This window comes from Aplysia californica, unplaced genomic scaffold (assembly GCF_000002075.1).
Source record: "Aplysia californica isolate F4 #8 unplaced genomic scaffold, AplCal3.0 scaffold00089, whole genome shotgun sequence".
Taxonomy (NCBI): Eukaryota; Metazoa; Mollusca; class Gastropoda; order Aplysiida; family Aplysiidae; genus Aplysia; species Aplysia californica.
Window position 1 is genome coordinate 1,581,562 of NW_004797359.1, and position 21,699 is coordinate 1,603,260.

Consider the following 21,699-nt stretch of genomic DNA (forward strand, 5'->3'; position numbering starts at 1 on the left):
CGAAATGCATTCAGAGCCACAGAAAAACACCAAAACGACATTACAGTGGAACGGGTACAATGTTGTTTATTGAAAAAAAGGTTTGGTGAAAAGTACACTTTTTTCACAGCCACCAGAGACTGAGGGCCAAGGTAACATACCTATCAAAATTACATAAATGAAAGAGTTTGCAAAAATGTTCTTAAAATCTTTAAAAAATGAGTTTGTTAAGTTTAAGGATTTGAAATTTTCACTTATAAATACAGCCAAAAGAAGAAAACTTCAAACCGTGAAGCTATGAGCAGTTGTCATTACCAGTCTTCTCAACTCACCCAAACTGCCAAAAAGAAATAACCAAACAAGAGGCAAGGTTAAGCATTCCGCCCATAATAGTTGCACCTTTCATTGTGATTCAAAACATTTACAAAAAGCAGTATATACAAATGTAAAAAGTACCGTAATAAAATTTCAAATGTACAGATGAAGTAGAATAAACTTGAGTCTGAAAAAAACCCAACATAATAATAGGTTGATCACAGCAGAAAATGCAACAATTATGTTACCAAGTTCATGAAACATCATGAATCATCAGTATAGATATAGGCAATCAACAGCAACACTGAAAAGCCAACAAGAAAATCTTCTAATCCTGTATGCCAACATTTTTGACAATGTAAAAGACAGAATTCTTGTACACATGCAAAGAATAAAAAATAATTTCCCACCACCTGCTTTTAAAGACAAAACTGAAGCTTTTAATGTAACCAGGATGACTGTGCAATGCAAAGCCAACAAAAAGAATCGTATTTTATTTTGGACACTATCGATTTAGCTTAAATTAAGTATAAAAAGCTCATATAATACCTCACATGAAGGATACAATAATCATGTACTCTCTTTAGCTCTGAAATACACGCCCACTAACAGAAAGCTAAATTTGGAACAATATTCCATGTATGGACTTAAATAAAGGCAGAGAGCAAGAGCTCGCTGATGGCTCAAACTCCAGAAGTGGCCTAAGCCACAATTAAGTAGGTAAGTTGAACAGAAAGACCCATTGCCAAAATAAGCATAGTAAAAAATTGTATCTTTTAATAGCACACCACATGGACAAAGACATAATTTGATTTGAAGGCACAAACCGTTTTCTGTATGAGCTATGGCACATCAAAGGTACACACTTAACACTAAGACGTAAACTGTACATTTTCAACACATAGACTAATATAAATAACACGATGAGGAATGTTGTAAACAAGACAATAAGTCTGTGAGGCAGCCTCCATTCTAATATCAGCAAAACTAACAGAGAAACTCCTAAAGTAACATGTGTTGTTGATGCTGTTACAGTCAAAGATAAAACAACAAGGTGTGAGTGTAAAAATAAGTCTGCAGAGAGATGTAATAATAGTTGTGAATTGCATAGAGCATGCTGCAGAACACAGAATACACTTTGCTCTTCTTCTTTTTCTTCTATTTAATAAGGAATAAACAGCCACAAAAGTTCTATAAATTTCTGAAATAAATCAAGACTACATCATAAAATATGGTTATAAGTGAATTGAGGAAGAAAGAACATAAAAAAGCACTACATGAAACATACATGCAAAGATTTACAGCGTGAAAAAATTCCATGACTTTCTGAAAGAAACAATGACTGCATCAGTAATACTGATTTAAGGTAGCCTGATAATCATGTGCAAAGTACAACTTCAGCATGAAACAATTAAAAAAAAAAAAAAGAGAGACACGATTCATAATATCTAAGCTGAAGGAGAATAAATGGGAACAATTAAAATTATCAGGTGATCATGTAACTATTGTACAAAGTTACAACATTTCATTCAGTTTTGGGTACTCACACTCCTACTCACAGACCTAACCACATCAGACAGTGTAAGTCAGTCTTGCAAGGCAAGAAATGGCACAAGAAGAACAATGTTTCCAAGTACAGCTAGTCAAAGCAACAAAGTTCATAAACTGTACTTTTGTGTTGATTATGAATGACGGAGGAGAGATACAATTCTTTTCAACATCATCATTAATTACAAGTATAGGACGAAAAAATGAAAATTATTTTAGAAAACTGCAAAAAAGGCACTAAAGACATACTTTAATTTTTTGTTATCCAGTAACATTTTAGAAATAATAAAACAAAAAAATAGCTGCAGTAGAACTATCACAAAAATTCATAGACAAATAGGTAACGATAGTCAGGAAACTATAATTTTTAACACCCCCTGCGCCAAAGTATGACGGCCATGATGTATGCGAAAGTGTCAACTGTATGGGCTTTTTTTTATGTCTCAGTGAAGAAAAATCCATGTCAGCGAGGTGATGCTTGAATCATTAAGCCGTTCTCAGGCTTCATTGTGATAAGAGGAACCTGGCGCACCTCATGAGACGGATCCAAACTCAGTCTGAATCTAAGGAAAATTTGGGGGCAAATATTAGTAGTAGGTCAGGAGAAAAACATTAAAAGAGAAGCAAACGAGACATGTGTAATCAAGCAAAACTTTGACTATCAATTAATTCCAAAGGTAATAGAATGGGCCTTCACACTTTTCATAAGGTTAATCTTTCAATAATTTCAATTACCTGTTTTTGTCATCTCTGTCAACAAAGTGAAAAAAGATACCAGCTCAGTTGTTTAAAAGTGCAGACGGCATGACCTATAACAATCATTTTTGGCTACAAAGAAATATCCCCAGCAAGTCATTCAGCTTCATCAAGTATCTAGTGACATTTGAAATACAAGGTCACAGAACTTACCGTTTGATTGTTTTTGCCACAGTCACTTTCATCTCATTCAAGGCAAAGTTTTGGCCAATGCAGTTTCTAGGATAGACGAAAGATTAATATAAAAATGAGTAAGCTTGAGTTCGAGAAGAGTACAGTGGAGTCAGCATAAATCAAAGTCTGTGGAATTGCTGGATTTTCTTCAGTTTAGCTGTCCCCGTCGTTTTATGCAAGAAAAATTCTGAAATTATGCAAAGTGAGCCCAAAAATATGAAATTATGCTATTCTGTTAATTTTAACAGAGAAAGATAAAGGAAAATAATCAGAAATTAAGCAAAAAATGATCAAATTTTGCTAAATTAGGCGGGCTGCATAAAACCACGGGGACAGGTTTAGCCAAGTTTTGGGTTCAGAGTCAGAGAAGTTGCTAAAATGCTGTCAAACTCAGGTATAACAGGACAGAAGGGACCGGCAGATTTTCCCTGTTATAAGCGAGTCCTGTTATAACCGTAATCAAGGGAAACTACCAGTATCATTGCACCTTCAGCTTACTATATTCGATTACCACAGATCCTTTTCCAGTGGGCTGTTTTGCTGATACTGAGACAGAATCGATCAGTGATCCCAACACTACTGGGGTATGCGTTTGAAAGTTTGTGTTTAAGAAAGCGATCATACAAACAGGTGAAATGTCTTGGTTGAGACAAATTTTAATAATTTGACGGATCGAAAGCAAGTTCATGCGCTGCAAGACCACTGTTATATATATCAGAGTCTGCGCAAATTGAAGCCTTTTATAGCCAGGTTCATATTACTTACACCTATATAGAGAAAAAAAAATGGAAATTTGATTTATCACTGTTATCCAAGTTCTTGTAATAACAGAGGCTGTTATAAATGGACTGGACTGCAGAAGTCATTTTCTTTTGATATACCTCTGTTATTGGATCAACCATGTTTGGTTTTAGCGGACTCTGGTGTATTTTAATACATCCAGCACGATAACAAAAAAGCTGACGATGTAAAAGCTAAAATGTCTGCACTGTAATTCCCACAATAAATTATAAACCAAATCTGTTTAGGGAATGCCTGAAAATGTGTATGCACCTTCAGACTTAAGATGAACAAAAATAAGACACTGAAAGACATGAACATGAACAGGAGAAAAAAAAATCGAAGCTGAAAACATTTGAAGATACGGTATCAAGGACCATTTTACAAACATTGGGATGTCACCTGACAGATTTAAGCAAAAAATACCATAAGTAATTTACAAAAGAGAGAGGACATATCAAAGGGAAAAAATGTTCAGTTTCCAAAATTTTTAAAAATCATCTGTGGTTTTTCGTTAAAACGGCAGCCCTTATTTTATAAGGCTTGTAACTATTTTACACTCCCATCAATACAATTAAGATCATTTAGAAGACAGGATTCACTGACCTTTTCTGATAGAGTCTACCGGGACAGAATGGGCTATACTTCACAAAAAAGAAAGGGCTAGTCCTATGGAACAGACTCAGAAGGAGTAACTTTTAAGAATAACTTCCCCATTTTGGAATTGAAGTTATATCTTATGGGTGCAACAGCAAAAAGTGTGACGAAAACACTGTGGGCATCAAATACGGTCTACCTAAAATCTGCCGACAACAGTTGTTAGATGTACCTGGCGCCTGCGGAGAACGGAAGGAACTGGAAGGGATCCATTAGGCACTGCTTGTCGGGGTGAAATCTGTTGGGGTCAAAGGTCAGAGGCTCCTCCCAGACATGAGGGTTGTGGTGCAACATCCACAGCTGGATGGCAACCATTGACCCTGAGGGAAGAAAAGAATTACCCTACTTATCTCAATACAACTTATGTTTGGGTCTCAGTAATATTCATGAGAAGCACATTGACACAACAAGGGAGAGGGAAAGACATGTGGTGAGGAGGGACGGAGAAAAGGGGAGAGAAAAAGGCAGATATATAGAAAGTAAGAGAGTGGGAGAAGGAGGAAAAAGGAAAGAGAAAAACTATCAAAAAAAGAGGGAGGGAAAAATAAAGAGACTTAATGTAAACATGAATTTCAAACTACATTGCATATGTATTTGCAGTTATAAGTATAGGTCTAGTAAGAGTTGTACCTTAAGTTGTTTTTCGGCTATGGCTAGAAACATTTTCTGTTTCTCACAGAATCTATATTTCACTGCCTAAAAGTTGCGAGGCATTCCCGCAGAGATAAGAAAAGTAATGTCTCTACCATCTGGGAAAATAATGATGTTTTTATTTTGCCTTCATCTTTTAAAAAAATAGTACAGAGATAAGATAAGTGATATCCTTACCCTTTGGGATTCGATGACCGTGAATGACGAGCTGCTCCTCCAGTGTACGTATTATGCTAGGCACGGTGGAGTACATCCTCATCGCTTCTTTGATACACATGGTGGTAAACTCCAGACTAGCCAAGTCTGTCCTGTGGAAGGATTAAATGGTCGCTTTTAAGCACTAGGGGTTATCAAGAAATATACTGTTTTCAGAAAATCGAAGGTAAATTTCTGCCCTTTGTTCAGTTTCTTTAAAAGACTGGGAGAGTTTTCTCTATAACCCAACAAAGATAGACACCAATGAAACCAAATTTCTTCTATAGGTAGGGCAATGCCCACTTTAGGGGTAGGTCAAGATTTCTGAAAACCTCTGAAATCTGGAGTTAGCCCGCATGTCCATAAAAGCGACCAAATGCTTTCACATGTTCTTTCTTCTTTTGTTTTTAATCTCAATTGCAAACCTCTTGAAGACCAATATATAGGCCTATCATTTTCATACATTGGGTCATCCTGCTGAGCTCCTCTGCTGATCTGCACAGCTTCTTTTGTAGTGTTTGTGGAGTTGGCCACACTTCATGTCTTGTCTGATATTTTCTCACAGTTTTTGTATTCCTTTTATTGTCTAAGTGCACATGCTCAAAGATCTAATAGAATTTTCCTTCACAGTTTAAATTCAAAATATTACACATAGTGAAAAGTTCCCACATTATTTTGTCCAGTAAACTGACATAAAACTATTAAGCACACTGTGTCACAGTCTGGTCAATAAATGAGTTTACTTGTGGATTATAAAAACTGACCACAAATTTTCTAGAAAGAATTTTACGTTTTTTGTGACACCAACGGGTTATACAAGTGTTTAAGATTACAATTTTAACTAAAGAGTTACACATAAAGAAAAAAAAGGAGGAAAGATCAGATAAGAATGTAAGATGTTAGAGTTTGAAAGAAAAAAAGGAACAAACCACACCAGTGCACCTGCAAACCACCCATCCACTCCTCTATGAAAGCTCCCCACACTACAACTTCCACAACTGACAAAAACTAAGTACACACTAGCACACACATAACATTAACAAAATTGTCAAGATGTGAAAATCTTTTCATTATGTTCAAATTTTGTTAAAATATGTGCTTTTATGCAACGAATATAATATATATTTCACTGAAAGCAAAGCAAATAAATCAGTTTTCAGATAATACCAATCACTTCAAATGCACAAAAATTGACGAGCGCCTGATTCCACTGCGTCGTGACACATGTGTTTTGCCACTTCATGTGCATGTTCGCTAAGTGTGTGTGCTAGATTGTACAACACATCAATGTAACCAACCACTGGACAGTGTCCCGGTCACCCATGACGTCCTTGACCTCCTGGTAGACTTTTTCCTGGTACTCGGGGTGTCCAGTGAGGCTGTAGAGTGTCCAGGAGATGCCACTGGCCGTTGTGTCATGACCTGGAAAACATCAGAAGGTAAAGTCAATCTCTGGGGGCTCTCGTGGCCTAGAGGTTAAGGTGTTCGCCTCTCATTCAAAGATTCTGGGTTCGAATCTGGGTAGCAACCAAAAAATTTTCTCCTCTAAAAATTGTCTCCTTTCACCTTCTTTCCCTCTCTCTTGCAATGTTATGTCGTCTGCTTTCGTCTCCACTTTCTCCCCCCCCCCCCCCACCCTCTTTGCCCCCTCCAATGGGCTCCTGACTCTTTCTCAAGCCTTTCTACTGTTACTCCTTGGCTCCTACTTACTGCTGATCTTCTGGTAGGTAGGAAAGATCAACACCTAGCCTTCTCAGACAAGGGCGACAAATCTCAGAGGTCCCTTGTGCAAATTGCGCACGTTAAAGATCCCTTGGGGGTATAAAATTGATAAGAGTAGGCTTTGGCCGCCACCTGGGAAAAATTCAAAATTTCCTACCAATTGAAAAATGTTTGGTGTGTCCGCGCCCTCATATGACCTTATGCAGTTGCGAGCGCCGTAAAACACTAACCAAAAAAAATAAAAATGACAAGCCATTCTCAGCGGCTCGCGGTCGGAACCGCTGTGCTGGTGAGCCACTGACAGAGGCTTGGGCACATTCCTTTACAATGACTTCCACGTCAAATTGCTTTTCAGCAAATACCTAAAACAGGTCTCTTTTATGGGAGTTCATTCATTAGATGACGATCTGTCAAAATAAGTTCACTTGTTTTGATTAAATAACCAATTTAGTGACATATATAATAAGTCACTTTTAAATTTCATACTAAAAGAAGGCCTTGGCATAGTGGGTTTACCTGCTTCGGAGATAAAGAGTAAGGGACTTAAGGAGGGCATAACTGATACCCACGGTGTTAAAGAACACAAGCTCTGGCACTTAATAAAAAACAGTAGAATATACACAGTACATTGCATTCTGACTTTGCTTCTGAGGGTTTTAGTATAAGTAAGTGTTTTATTGAACTTGCAACACAAATCGTATATAAATGCTGGAGATTATAGGGGTTACTAGACACTAACATACACAGAAAAGACGGAGGACAGAAAAGGATGATAGATATGTGATAGAAAAAAGGAGCAAACGACCATATCAGAGTATCCGTAAACCACTCACTGACTCTAGGGGGTCGTAAAATCAAACCATGAAAAAAAAACTCTCACAAAACCCTCGCTAATCAAAGTTTCTGAGAATAATGACAGGTAGGAATTCTCTTAGTGACAAAGTAAAGTTGACATAAACAAAAAAATCAACATTTTCACTCACTGTTTATTCTACAGTGGAACTCTGATTCATCGAGCTCGCATTCAACGAGATGAGATAGAGTCCCCGTTTTTTGTCTTCTTTAAAATCAATAAAAATAACCCGGATTCAACGAGCACTTAAATCAGCAAGCTCGGATTCAACGAGGTCGCTTCCAGGGTGTACAGTCCCCGCAGACGTGGCTTCGCTCATTTTTCTCCCACAACCAACTTTATCTATTCCTGGAAACCATACATTGCACCTGCATCGTGAACCATTATTCACTTAAACGATTGATGCAACCAATCAGCGGCCTTTTTTCGTACCAACACATGTATCGTTGGCCCGTACACATGTCTACTCTGACGTGTGTCGGGATCGGAAGGGCGGCCTGTACACGTGTGGATGTGTGTGCGTGTCGGGGAAGGGGGGGGGGGTGACACTAGCAGTCCGGGCGTTGAACCTCGAAGTTACAAACGCGTCACGGTCTTTCCCCCCCCCCCCCCCCCGGCAACTGATCATTATTACGATGATAAGATAGTCTTCACGTAAATCTTCATAATGAATTGTGCACTTGTCTGTGGAATCAAAAGATTCCGTATGCTAGGCTAGGCTCTACACAGCAACACAACCTTTTGGTGAATGATCGAGGAGACTCAGGCGCATGCATTTGAACGAACCTGTCTTTGTTTTTTTTACACAACTCATAATATGCAGGCATTTCAGGCAATACTTGTGACTTCTCTTTATACATTACTCGCTCAGTGCTAGTAATTATCTACAAAAAACTTGTGTTTGCTATAACGAACACTCGGATTCAACAACATTTTAGGTCAGGCCCGGCCCGGCGACCTCATTGAATCCGAGTTCCACTGTATAAACTTTTTTCCATTGGAGTTTTCTAAAGGCAGATAGCCAGAGACTGTAAAAAAACCCATTACTTTGAATTACTACCTGCAAAGAGGAATGTATCAACCTCATTTCGAATTTCTACCGGCGACAGCGCATCTTTGTCATCAGTTCTGGTTAACAGCAAGATGTCGAGGAAATCTTTTGTCTTCTTGGACACTATCTTCTGCAGCTCAGTCTCATCAGCATTTTCCTATAGTGAAAAATCTTGAAAACAAAAGATAGCCATACCGTGTTCTTGTGATAATTAACAATCATGATTATAATACCACCACCACCACTACTAAATTTCACTTGTAAAGCTCATTTTCAGTACGGAAGCGCTCAACGTGCTTTACAATAATACAAAGGACACAACACCATATGGATCTAACATATTTTACACAGGAAAGGAAGGTATTACATATAGAATAGAAAAGCATTACACTAACCAAGAAAGCACTGGAATTATTACACATAAAAGAGGAAAGCATTTACATACAGAATAAAAATATTACACTTACAAAAGGTAAGTAATGCATACACTTATTAAGGTAAAAATTTTACAGACCAGAGATGAGAAATATACTTACAAAAGGAAGGAATTATACTTGTAGAGAAAAGCATTACACATTACAAGAGGAGAGCACTTTTGTGTGTTTTAGTAGAGGTTCTACAGCACTCACAAATGCATAAGGTCATAAGAGCGCTAAGGGGTGGATGTCAACAGAGAAGTCCTTACAGGGAATCAGGCTTACTCTGCTCACCTCTCTAGCTTCAACAGCACAAAGTCTGCTTCGACTGTCAAGGCACCCTGAAAATAGCGGGTCACAAGAGTGTGACAAACATACAAAAGAAGTAGAGGAAAAACAACGATAGTAAGGATTAGGAAAGAAAAGGCAGAAGTTCCCTGTTGCAGTTCAGGAAAAGTTATGAGTATGACATTGATGAATCAGCCCATTTACAATTACAATTCTACTGTGCATAAGAACATGGTTAATGTCCCCCCCTTTGGGAATGTCCTAAAGAAACTTCAGTCAGTAGCACCGCCCCAGGGGGTGTGGAGAGCACTTTACTTACAAAAGGATGGTACAATAATGAAAGAAAAACAATTTCACTTACAAGAGAAAATTAAATTGGGAGGCATTTTCTTTTCGTTCCCAAGAAAATAATACACTTACCAATGTCTCTATTCTTTTGGCTATAATCTGTTCAGACATCTGATGAGTGAGCTTGCACAGCTCATAAAACCGTTTGCCTTTAGCACTCCACTTATACAAAGTGTCATTGAAATGAAGAGGACTCCTGCAAGAGAATCAAACCCCGAAAAGAAAAACGAAACAAAAAAATTATTGATGTTCAAAGTCCCGGCTTCGCAAAAATTATATATTTAAAAAATAATTTATTTTTAAAGAAATAAAATAAGGAGAGATAAAGAGTTTCTAAAACATACAAGTACTTTCCTGTACATTACTCTTTCTGTTTCTGTTTGTTTGTTTGTTGTTTTGTATGCATCTTTCAGGCGTAGTTTTTGAAGGGTCTTCACATGGAGGTGACATGCATGACATTCCTTGATAGAAAAAAGTGGTTGCAAGCACCAGTGTATTTGTAAAACAATATGTGCTGGTACTTTATTGTCTATTATGTGGTGTAGATGTAACTTTTGAATTATTTTCTGTTTGTAGGGTGCAAAACAACTTCCAACAACTCAATCATTTTTGTAACATAATCGTTGTAATAATCCCAATTCCTGTTTGGAGATGCAAGAAGAGTGGTACTTATCTTTTCTTTTCTTTTTCTTATCTGATATAGCAATAACACAATATTAACTACAACTAGAGAAACAAAAACGACAGCAGCAACAACAGTAAAATCTATAACAAACGATATTGTTGTAGCACAATAATCATGGAAAAGTAAGCTCAACAAAGCATGTCTATGTGACATATTATTATTTGCCCTGACTCAGTTTCAACATGGCTACATCAGCATGTTTAAAAAGCTTGGAACAGCGTTAAAAGCTTTAATACAATCTATAAGTTCTCACTCACACATAATATACATATTAGCACACTCATTCTTTCACACACACACACACACACACACACACACACACACACTTACAAAAACAAACACACATTCATAATCATACACTCAGACACACATACACACACAAATGCACACATACAGGTACCCATAAACATTCACAAACTCACATTAGCACACACATTCACACATACAGGTATTCCTCAAGTACACACACACACACACACACACACACACACACACACACACACACACACACACACACACACACACACACACACACACACAAAGATCAAGGAGGACTTACAGAGTCCTTTCTCCCCACAGAGTGACAAGTTCAACAATAGCTGCAGTATATGAGCTGTCGCTGGAGACAGAGAGAACAAGTGTTAACGATGTAATGAACGAGCCATAGCAAAAATGAGTCGTTAGTTTGTGTGAGTAAAGAGATGCACATCAAAACAATAACGTTCATTTACTGCTGGGAAAAAAGTAAGAAAGACAGACAGAAACAACAGAGGAGAAATAAATAAATAGCACCTACTAGTGGCACCCTCTAATAACCATTAAATTTTTTAAAATCAGTTGAAGCTGGAGAGAGAAGGAATGAGTCTAATAACTCTACCAGCTATGATAACTTTATCTTCTCTGATAGCTCTATGTACTCTAATAACTTTACCATCTCCTTTAAATTTACCTTCTCTGATAACTCTATGTACTCCAACAACTTTACCTTCTCTGAGAACTCTATGTACTCCAACAACTTTACCTTCTCTGATAACTCTACGTACTCCAACAACTTTACCTTCTCTGATAACTCTATGTACTCCAACAACTTTACCTTCTCCGATAACTTTAACTTCTCTGATAACTCTGTGTACTCCAACAACTTTACCTTCTCCAATAATTTTAACTTCTCTGATAACTCAATGTACTCCAACAACTTTACCTTCTCTGATAACTTGGTGTACTCTGATAACTCTATGCACCCCTATAACTCTATGGACTCTGATAACTTTACCTTCTCTGACAACTCCGATAACTCTATGTACTCTGATAACTCTAGGTACTCCCATAACTCTATGTGTTCTGATAACGCTATGTACTCCTCCGATAACTCTATGTACTCTGATAGCTCGACATACTCCGATTACTCTACCTCCTATAATATCTCTGATAACTCTACCAACTGTGATAACTCTACCTTTTCTGATAACTCTACCTCCTCCAATATCTCTATGTACTCCGATAACTCTATATAATGTACTCTTCCAATAACTCTATGTACTCCGATAACTCAATATACTCCGATGACTCTACCTCCTCCAATATCTCTATATACTCCGATAACTCTACCTCCTCCGATATCTCTATATACTCCGATAACTCTACCAACTGTGATAACTCTACCTCCTCCAAAACCTCTATATACTCCGATAACTCTACCTCTTCCGATATCTCTATATACTCCGATAACTCTACCAACTGTGATTTATATTCTTTGTACTCTGATAACTCGATTAGTCCGATAACTCTATGTACTCTGATAAAGTCTTAGTTGTTTTTATGTCCCCATCTATACAATTAAGATCATTTGGGAGGCCAGCCTCTGACCCTTCCTGTCATGTCAAAGCCAATGCGGGTAGAGAGGGATACATTATCCCAACAAAAACTTTAGTTTTAGTAGGAGTTTTACAGCACTTGCAACACAATAAGTTCATATAAGTACCGAAGATTAAAAGTGTTACAAGAGAGTAACAAGCACAAAAAAGAAGGAGGGGAGATAAAGACGATAGATGTTTGATAGGAAAGAAGAAGAAAACCACACCAGAGCACCCGCCAACCACCTATCCAGCAGAAAGACAGAGATACTATTAGATCTAGATAAAAATTTATTCTCCCTCGGGAATCAAGCTAAAGTTTCCTGTGTACAACAGCGAGGCACCTAACCGCTACACTATAGACACCAGTCTGGCTGTCTGTCAACATACACAGCTACTTGTCTTTCAGTCTGTCAACGTACACACCTGCCAGTCTGTCAACATACACACCTGCCAGTCAGGCAACATACACACCTGCTAGTATAACAGTCTGTCAACACACACACATATTTGTCTTTCAGTCTGTCAACATACACACTTGCTAGTCTGACAGTCTGTCAACATACACACCTGCCAGTCAGGCAGTCTGTCAACATACACACCTGCTAGTCTGACAGTCTGTCAACATACACACCTGCTAGTCTGACAGTCTGTCAACATACACAACTGCTAGTCTGACAGTCTGTCAACATACACACCTGCCAGTCAGGCAGTCTGTCAACATACACACCTGCTAGTCTGACAGTCTGTCAACATACACACCTGCTAGTCTGACAGTCTGTCAACATACACAACTGCTAGTCTGACAGTCTGTCAACATACACACCTGCTAGTCTGACAGTCTGTCAACATACACACCTACCAGTCAGGCAGTCTGTCAACATACACAACTGCTAGTCTGGCAGTCTGTCAACATACACATCTACCAGTCAGGCAGTCTGTCAACATACACATCAGCTAGTCTGACAGTCTGTCAACATACATACCAGCTATTCCGGCAGTCTGTCAACATACACACCTGCTAGTCTGACAGTCTGTCAACATACACATCTGCTAGTCTGACAGTCTGTCAACATACACACCTATCAGTCAGGCAGTCTGTCAACATACACATCAGCTAGTCTGACAGTCTGTTAACATACATACCAGCTACTCCGGCAGTCTGTCAACATACACACCTGCTAGTCTGACAGTCTGTCAACATACACAACTGCTAGTCTGGCAGTCTGTCAACATACACATCTACTTGTCTTTCAGTCTGTCAACATACACACCTGCCAGTCTGACAGTCCACTAGTCTGACAGTCGGTCAACATACACACCTGCTGGTCTGGCAGTCAGACTGGTAAGAGAAAGCACACTGTAGAATCACGTCCAGCGCAAGTTTGTCAATCAGATCAAACAGTTCAAAAGCTTCTTCCTTGACTGAAAACGCTTCCATTTTCGTCTGGAGAAAAAAAGGTTTCTATTACCAATTGAAGTACATCTTGTAGCCCACATGATGTCACAGCACAGTTTAAATCTAATAAAACTGACTTGATGGATAAGTCATTGATTCTTTTACTCGTTACAATTAAATATTACTAAAAATTTATGTCAACGACAACAGTCTACTTAAATTATGCAGCCTGACACACTGATAATCCAGGGAGTTGGGAGCCAATTGCTTATTCAAAACTTTAGAACAAATAAACTCACACTCTAGTATGTAAGCTTGATTTATCTTACAGCAATAAACAAAGAAGTTAAATAAAATTGTATTTCACATTCAAGTCTAGCAATTAAATCCGAAGATGCAAAAGAAAAAAAAATTGGGGTCAAACTTGTCATACCAGTATTCTAATGAATCATAAGATTCATTCAAATGTGCTGGAGACTAAGCAAAAATTTCAGAGATCATATTTACTCCCACCTTGCACCTCACTTTAAGTTTACGATACTTTTCACACATGATAGCAAACTATATGCTATAGTTGGGACACAAGGAACGCCCAGTGGTGTTCTTTCGCACTACCTTTTATTAGGCGTGTTCTATGATGTACTATCACACGTCTCACATAACCTGAGACTGTAAACAGTAGTGCAGTGGTTACGCGCTTCACCATCTCACGAAGATGGCCTAAGTTCAATTCCATTTGGAGAGAATTTCAATTGAATTGAGTATTTTGATCTTTCCGTTGGGCAGGGTGTTGTATCCCTCTTAGCCTGGGTTGGCCCTGAAAAGCAGCACCAGAGCCCACAAACTGAATAATCTAAATTATGTTGATGGGTTGGATACAGCTACAACAGTGAATACAACACCCAAATCACAAAAGAACATTTTTTCAAATGTAAAAACCTTTTCAATGGACATGATCATTAACACCATACCTTTACCAAGAATATACTTTCAGCATTAAAGATTTAAATTTAAATACTACAAGCTAAAACTGCATAAAACACAATAATCTTTCAAAAGTGTGTTCATGGGATTTTAGCACTTACAAGCATTGTGTTGGCACATGAATTGTACACAGCCATATATGGTTTGAGAATGTCGAAATGAAAAGCTGGAGTGAGGAGTCGTCTGCTCTTCGCCCATTTGCTGCCGTTTGAAAGTATGAGTCCTTCCCCGAGCCAAGGCAGACCCATATCATAGAAAGACACCAGAAACGATGACCTTGGTTTTGGGGCTAGAGGAAACAAAGCAGGACATACAGTCACGAATTGTTGAAGGTGGCCACCCATTGTCACAGAGAAAGGTGACTGTGTTAGACATGTAAAAACCTTAGACAGGGTAATGATAATACCCCCGGTACACAAAAAATAAATCAAAAAGTGAAGCGGGAAGAAGTTGTCTGTACAGGTGATTGTCTTGGACAGGTGACTGTAAGACCGAGTTCGATTGTACTAGTTAATAAAGCAATAGGGGTCTTTCTGAGGGAGTTTTATCCTTTGCATACAAAAGAAACAGTGATAGTTTTTGTGCTTTTATCTAGACATTGGATTGATATAAAAATTCTTTATTAAGTTATGACCACAACACTTTAAAGGCACACACACACACACACACACACACACACACACACACACTCTCTCTCTCTCTCTCTCTCTCACACGCAACCAGACAAACACAGACACACACACACACATGCAAACACAATCCGTAAACAAACTGACAATCACCCACAGGTACCAAAGTTCCTGTCTCACCTGAGGACTTGAGCACAGGGTGCACGCTGTCCGGATGGTACACAGACACCACAGGAGTCACAGGCCCCGCCCACCAGTGGCACAGGTACTTGTGTCGTTTCAGTGTGTCCATGTCAAAGGCTAGACCTTCCTCGTTAAAACCTGGATACTGATAGTGGGGGATACTTAGTTGACAAGTCGATAAGTACGCGAGTAAGACGATGATCCTATGAGGGAGGAGGAGGAGGGATGCATACAATGTATGGAGTAGAGTAGGAGAATGAGGAAGAGGAGGAGGGGGACAATGAGGAGGGTTTAAGTAAAGAATGGCACACCGACACAAACAAGGCAGACTGGAATAAAAGAGAGATAGTAAAGAATGTGGGGAAAAGTAGGAGGTGGAGGAGGAGGAGGACGGGAGGACGACAACGATGATGACAATGATGACAACAATGACAATAACAATAACAACACCAAGACCATGAAAACTCCTTGCAAATAATCTGGAAAGATTTGCAGGGTTCAAACTTGGGTCTTCCAAATTACATTTTGGGTATGTTCACCTCTGCAGCACATCAAAACATTAAAAGAGATAAAAATCAATTTCATGAATCAGCTGAGGATGTGCCAACAAGCACAAAAAACTGTTTTGAAGCAGCCAAGGACAACATCACGTTCTCTCAATTAAATCTGATACTTCTGCTAAGAGGATAACATATCCAGTACAAGTCCAAGGTCACACAGGGCAGAGATAAATGCTGAAAAGTACAAAACAAGGTGATAGTATGATAACAGATGTTCTGTTGCCTATCACCCACCATACTTACTAGTAATAATAGATAGCATTTACAAGGCACTCTTTCCCATACCAGATTTATATATCAAGCTTTGAGGGCTTTATATCGATGACACTGAGTGTAATACTTATCAAATACTTGATATTCTAAATGTAAAGGGTATTTGACGTCAGCAATGATCTTCTTTGCAGCTTTCACAATTTTGATATTGTAGTTTATAAAGTGAAAGAGAGGAGGTAACTATTTATAACTTGTACCCCTTTGATACAATTTACAATCACATTTGCATACAAAGTCCAGTGAAAAGGGATGGATCCTTTAGCTTGTGAACCTCTGTTTGAGCATTGTACGTTACATTATCTATTATGTTTTTGTCTCTTTCGAACGGATAAGGTCCACAGAGGCATAGCACATTTCTTCACATATTCAAAGAAAGAAAAAAGAAAAGACAGATTGGATTTACTTTGGGAGGAGGAGCATTATATTAATATTACGTCATGCATGACACAGAAAAAAAAAAAAAAAAAGAAGACTTCCATAATATCAGTACATGAGGTATTTTCATACCACAGAGTTGCAAGTCATTACCTCAGAGAGTCCTTCTGAAATAAGGTTAACACATCTGGCTCAGATTTAAACTGGTGCTGCTGGGACTTGCACAACAGATCTGCCGTAAGCTGACAAAATGCCTTTTTTTTCTTCACAACAGTTTCGAGAAAAAGAGTTTTTTTTGTCCAGAATAACCATTTAAAAATAGAGTGATTCTGAATTTGAATTCAAATTTATTCAAAAACTAGTCACTGTTTCACTTTGATATTTTTCAAACAAGTAAGGTTACTGAGCATGCTTTTGATTAATAGCAAATAAAAAATGTTGACGTCAAGATGATAAAAAGGCTTTTTTTTTCAGCTTACGGCAGAATTGTAGTCACTGACAACACTCCCACTGACATATATTTCGACATCCTGAATTAATTAATTTTTCGACACTACTTACAAATGCAAATTATCATACAAAGTATCATTTACTTGTATTTGCATCCCATAATCACATTATGTTTAAACGGGAGAAATTACTGTATCAGCAAGTTTAGACGAAAAAGAAAAAAATAAGTACAAAAACAAAACAAAATGTTAACCTTCCGGAACCGGAACGGAAATAAACAACATTTACATGTAAAGTGAACTGTAAAGCTTACTAATTTAATCGATCCATATAGATAGCTGTATCTGTCATGTCCTGGCAAGATGAAGTACTGTCGTCTGTACTCTGCATATTGCCGGAGGTATCTCCAAAGAATGGCTCCCACAACGACTGCGATAACTGTCTCCAGCCACATGGTGGTTATGCCACGAAGAGGAACGCTGTAAGATTAGTTGACTTGTGGTTCAATAACATCACATTCTATATACGATAAAGTAGTAGAAGTAGAAGTATCATGTCTAAACACAGATATAATGCTTGTATGAACGCACGACACTTTGTCTAAGTGATTCCTTCTCCAATCCATTTGAGCAAAACAATTCTCAATAGTATACACACACATGCACATTATTTTTTGGTAAAAGTGTTACATTACATAAAATTTTTCAAAAACATATTAAAAGAAACAAAAAGGCTACTTCTTTTTAATATATTCTCGACAGCCATGATAACTTTTATACTTTCAAGCACAGAAAACAAATTCTCAACCATATATAGATCATCTCTTGACTTGGTTGTTTTGGAATAAATGTCCAGACCTGCCTCCACCAAACAAAACAAGATCTAGAATTCTTGGAAATTGAAACAGCTCAACAAAAGGCTCAAACTTTAAGCCTTCCTCATCACTGTGTCTACCAAGCAGTCTGAATTTGTGGAGACTCTCATAAACTTTGTAAACTTGTTCATAATAGGCTACATGAGATAGTAAGGCCCAGCTATAACTATAGGAAGAGGCTAGCCGTACTTAATGACGGCTAGACTGCCAGTCTAGCCGTACTTATTCTTAATATGATGATGGCTAGACTGACCATTTACAAAAAAATAGGCCTACTGAATTATAAACATTTTTAGTGTGCAGTACCTAAAGTATTTGTATTTGAGACGAAACCAGGTGCCTTAATGACAGTGCATGTATTTTAAACCTCCTGTTTTCTAATGTTAATAGGGCCTAAGATAAGTACGGCTAGACTGGCAGTCTAGCCGTACTTAAGTACTGGGTAGACAGCCAGGCTAGCCGTACTTAAGGACGGCTAGACTGTCAGGCCAGCCGTACTTAATATTGATGGCTGAATTGTAAATGAAATTTTTAGTTTGCAATGCCTAAAGTATTTGTATTTCAGTATTTTCAGACAAAACCAAAAGGTGCCTTACTGACTTGCATGTATTTGAACCTGAATAATTACTAAGATCTAGATCTAATGAGACCTGTGTACTTAACAGGCTTGTGTCGATAGGGCCAAACCTAGATCTAAGTACGGCTAGCCACTTCGATAGCTATAATATAAATATATAAACTTCCGCTCAGTCCTGCAGGACTATAGGAGTAGACAATGATGCTTCATCTGGATCTCATCCCTGCGAATCCTATCCTCTTATGTGCCTAATACAAAGCCTAGATCTCTCTCTTATCGGGCAAGCCATTTGATATTGCATTAATTTAGTCGAAATTCTACTTTGTAACACTACTAGATCTAGATCTTGACATTACGGTTATATAGATCTCCTAGATCTAGATTCTAGATCTGTACTATACTGGCATTGACAGGCGTCGGGACCGAGTATCTTGTTCAAGTAGTTGCGGAAGCTGGCCCGGGGGCAAAAAAAAGGCGTAACTAGAGACTAGAGATCTATCACATTATTATTATTTGGCCTACATTTAGGAGTCTCTCTCCCTCCACAGCATAATACCGTTGCCTTCCATGAAGATCGAGAAGTTGTCTTCCCTTGACTACTTGACTGAGGCCCGAGGTCGGTCGGAACTACTGGGCTATGAAATGAGAGGCTTGCGATAAGTTTTCACAATCCGTGCAGTCCTGCTTAGGAACGAGGTCGAAGTTCATGTTTTGGTTTCGGTTTCGTCGTTGTTGTTGTAAATCGAATAAATGAATAAAAGTGTATTTATGAGAATGTAATTATCTAATTGTTTTTGAAGCTCCACAAAGGATTTTGCAATTCATTGTTTAAAAAGAGCAGTGTAGCCTATTCTCTTATCATATTATTAGACGGTCTTCTTTGATCTAAGTGTTTCATATCATGCAGGCTGTAGTATATGTGTCTCTGTTAATGTATTTCCTCAGACAATATCAAACTTCGAAAGTAGGCTATTCTTCTTCCACATCTTTCACTTCCGGCAGGCCGACGCTTTCTTTCAGTCAGCTGTAATGGATGTCTTTGCATTCGAGGAAGTGTCTTTAATATAATAGGATTATTAGATCTAGAGATCTAGATCTAGATCTATGTCCTACAATTCTGCAAAGGGAAAAAGCGGAAAAACGAATGCAAAGTCATATCTCGAACGTGGGAACTTGGGTAACTTTCTTTCCCTGTTACTTACTTTTGCCCAGCGTAGCCTACGACCTACGACTACGAGCCTACACTGTTACACTGTGTACTGTGTAAGTGTGTTACTAGACCAGAGTCTAGATCTAAACTAGATCTAGATCTAGATAATCTAGTCTTAGCTAGCTAGATTATGGATCTAGATCTAGATTTCTAGATAGGCTAGATCTGGATCTAGAATCTAGACGTCTAGCTATATATAGATCTAGACCTAGTCTCGAAGTGATTATTCGGACTCGAGTCCGAATATGAAAAAATGTTATTCGGACTCTGATTCTTGTCCAGCATGACATCACTTCCGACTTCCTGTGACTCGTGAATCCGGCTTCCTGTCCTGCCTCACTCGTGACTCGCCTCAGGCTGGTTAGAGACCGGGATCACTTCGGGCAAAAAGGCGTTTTGTGCAGGAGCCGAGTTTTAATCTTATGATGAATTTGAGGCCGGCCTGAAAAGTTATAGCGCTTCTAATAAATGTTTATTGATCAAGAGGTCATCAGAAGCAATTAAAGATGGCTCGTTAGCATGTGTCGGGGTCGGATGGGCGGCCTGCACACGTGTGGCTGTGTGTGTGTCGGGGAGGGTGGTGGGGGGCACTATCGGTCCGGGCTTTGAACGTCGCATAAGCGTCGGTCTCTTTCCCCCTGGCAACTTATCATTTTTACAATAATAAGCTAGTCTTGACGTAGATCTACGTAATGAATACGTAATGAATTGTGCGCTGGTCTATGGAATCAAAAGTTGCCGTATGCTCAGCTCTACACAGCAACACAACTTTTTCTTGGTAAACAATCAATATGACACAGGCTTGTGTATTTGAACGAATCGGTCTTTTTTTTTTTTTTACACAGCTCATAATATGCCATGTGGTCTGCTAATCTTCAATTTTACCTTTTTCTACAACAATGAAAGTGGGAAACGTGGGGGGGGGGGGGGGGGGGAGGCGTATCAATGAGGCAGCGGGCATTGGATCGGCAGATAAGGTGTGGGGAAAACTAAAAAATGGCGGAAAATTGGAAGCACTGAATACTGAACGTAAGATCTATAGAACGAAGACACTTCCTTTTTTCCGGACCCGAGTCCGAATAACATTTTTTCATATTCGGACTCGAGTCCGAATAAGAATTTTTTTTACGAAGTGACTATTTCTCCGAACGTTCGGAGAAATAGTGCCCATCTTTATTTCTCCGAACGGTTTCCGGCTTCCGGTCTCGTGATGTTTTGCCTATTTATTGCGAGAGTTCGGCGCCAACTTTCATTCTGCCTCTGGTCTGGGGGAAGGAACACCGCATGGAAAGCCCGCCTACAGACAACCTTCAGTAAAACCCACCACACACCCACCACCATCATGCACATGTACACACACAAACTTATACACACACTAACTAAACAAACACGACCAATGGACAACTTTTGAACGTATGACGAGCTGAGCTGTGGATGGAGAGACAGTGTGAGTGAAAGAGCGGGTTAAAGGAAGAATGTACAAGTGTATCCACACCCGACAGCAACTACAAGACGACGACACCGACCCTCCTGGCCTGGTCCACAGCTCACGAACGAAAATAATGCAGCTTAGGCAGTGTTTTGCCTATATTATTGTCCATGGTTCGCAGGGTGCAAGGGAATGAGTGAGATTTTCTTTGTGTATGCCTGGAGGGAGGGGGTGGGGTGTGAAAGCCATGCGGACGGGGATGAGCCGCGGGAGAGAACACGGGAATTGAATGAATGAGTGAAACTGAAAAAGATGAACGACTCGTGAGCCCTGGAGTGAATGGATCCTGTGTTTCTATTTGTGTATACTTTGAACTGTTACTGAATGAAGGCTGAAATGAAGCCCGAAAAACAAACACACACACACTCACTCTCCACTTACACACTTACTATCACACACAGACACACTCACACACGCACATACAT

At 38.9% G+C, this 21,699-nt stretch overlaps 1 protein-coding gene across 2 annotated transcripts; it reads right to left on the reverse strand.

Moving 5' to 3' along the window:
- Nucleotides 1-40: 40 nt before the first annotated feature.
- On the reverse strand, nt 41-19,272 carry LOC101848649 (cytochrome P450 4F22). Of its 2 annotated transcripts, none has more exons than XM_005094810.3 (13): nt 19,098-19,272; nt 17,438-17,603; nt 15,464-15,611; nt 14,756-14,943; nt 13,594-13,718; nt 10,978-11,037; nt 9,806-9,929; nt 8,691-8,838; nt 6,354-6,477; nt 5,038-5,168; nt 4,382-4,529; nt 2,752-2,817; nt 41-2,405 (listed from the first exon to the last, which is right to left on the reverse strand). In XM_005094810.3, the coding sequence occupies exons 2-13, from the start codon at nt 17,576-17,578 to the stop codon at nt 2,306-2,308; spliced, it is 1,503 nt and encodes a 500-aa protein (XP_005094867.1). In that variant the 5' UTR covers nt 17,579-17,603; nt 19,098-19,272; the 3' UTR covers nt 41-2,305. The 2 variants fall into 2 exon arrangements, with proteins under 2 accessions (XP_005094867.1, XP_005094868.1); XM_005094811.3 differs by lacking the exon at nt 19,098-19,272 and adding an exon at nt 18,932-19,006.
- Between the last annotated feature and the right edge of the window lie 2,427 nt (nt 19,273-21,699).

Excerpts from the sequence above, each read along its gene's own strand:
- LOC101848649 (XM_005094810.3), bottom strand. The coding sequence starts at position 17,578 with ATGTGGCTGGAGACAGTTATCGCAGTCGTTGTGGGAGCCATTCTTTGG. Across the intron at positions 11,038-13,593 it reads TCTGACTGCCAGACCAGCAG|CGACAGCTCATATACTGCAG; the intron begins GTGTGTATGTTG and ends CTCTGTCTCCAG. Across the intron at positions 6,478-8,690 it reads TGATACATTCCTCTTTGCAG|GTCATGACACAACGGCCAGT; the intron begins GTAGTAATTCAA and ends GATGTTTTCCAG.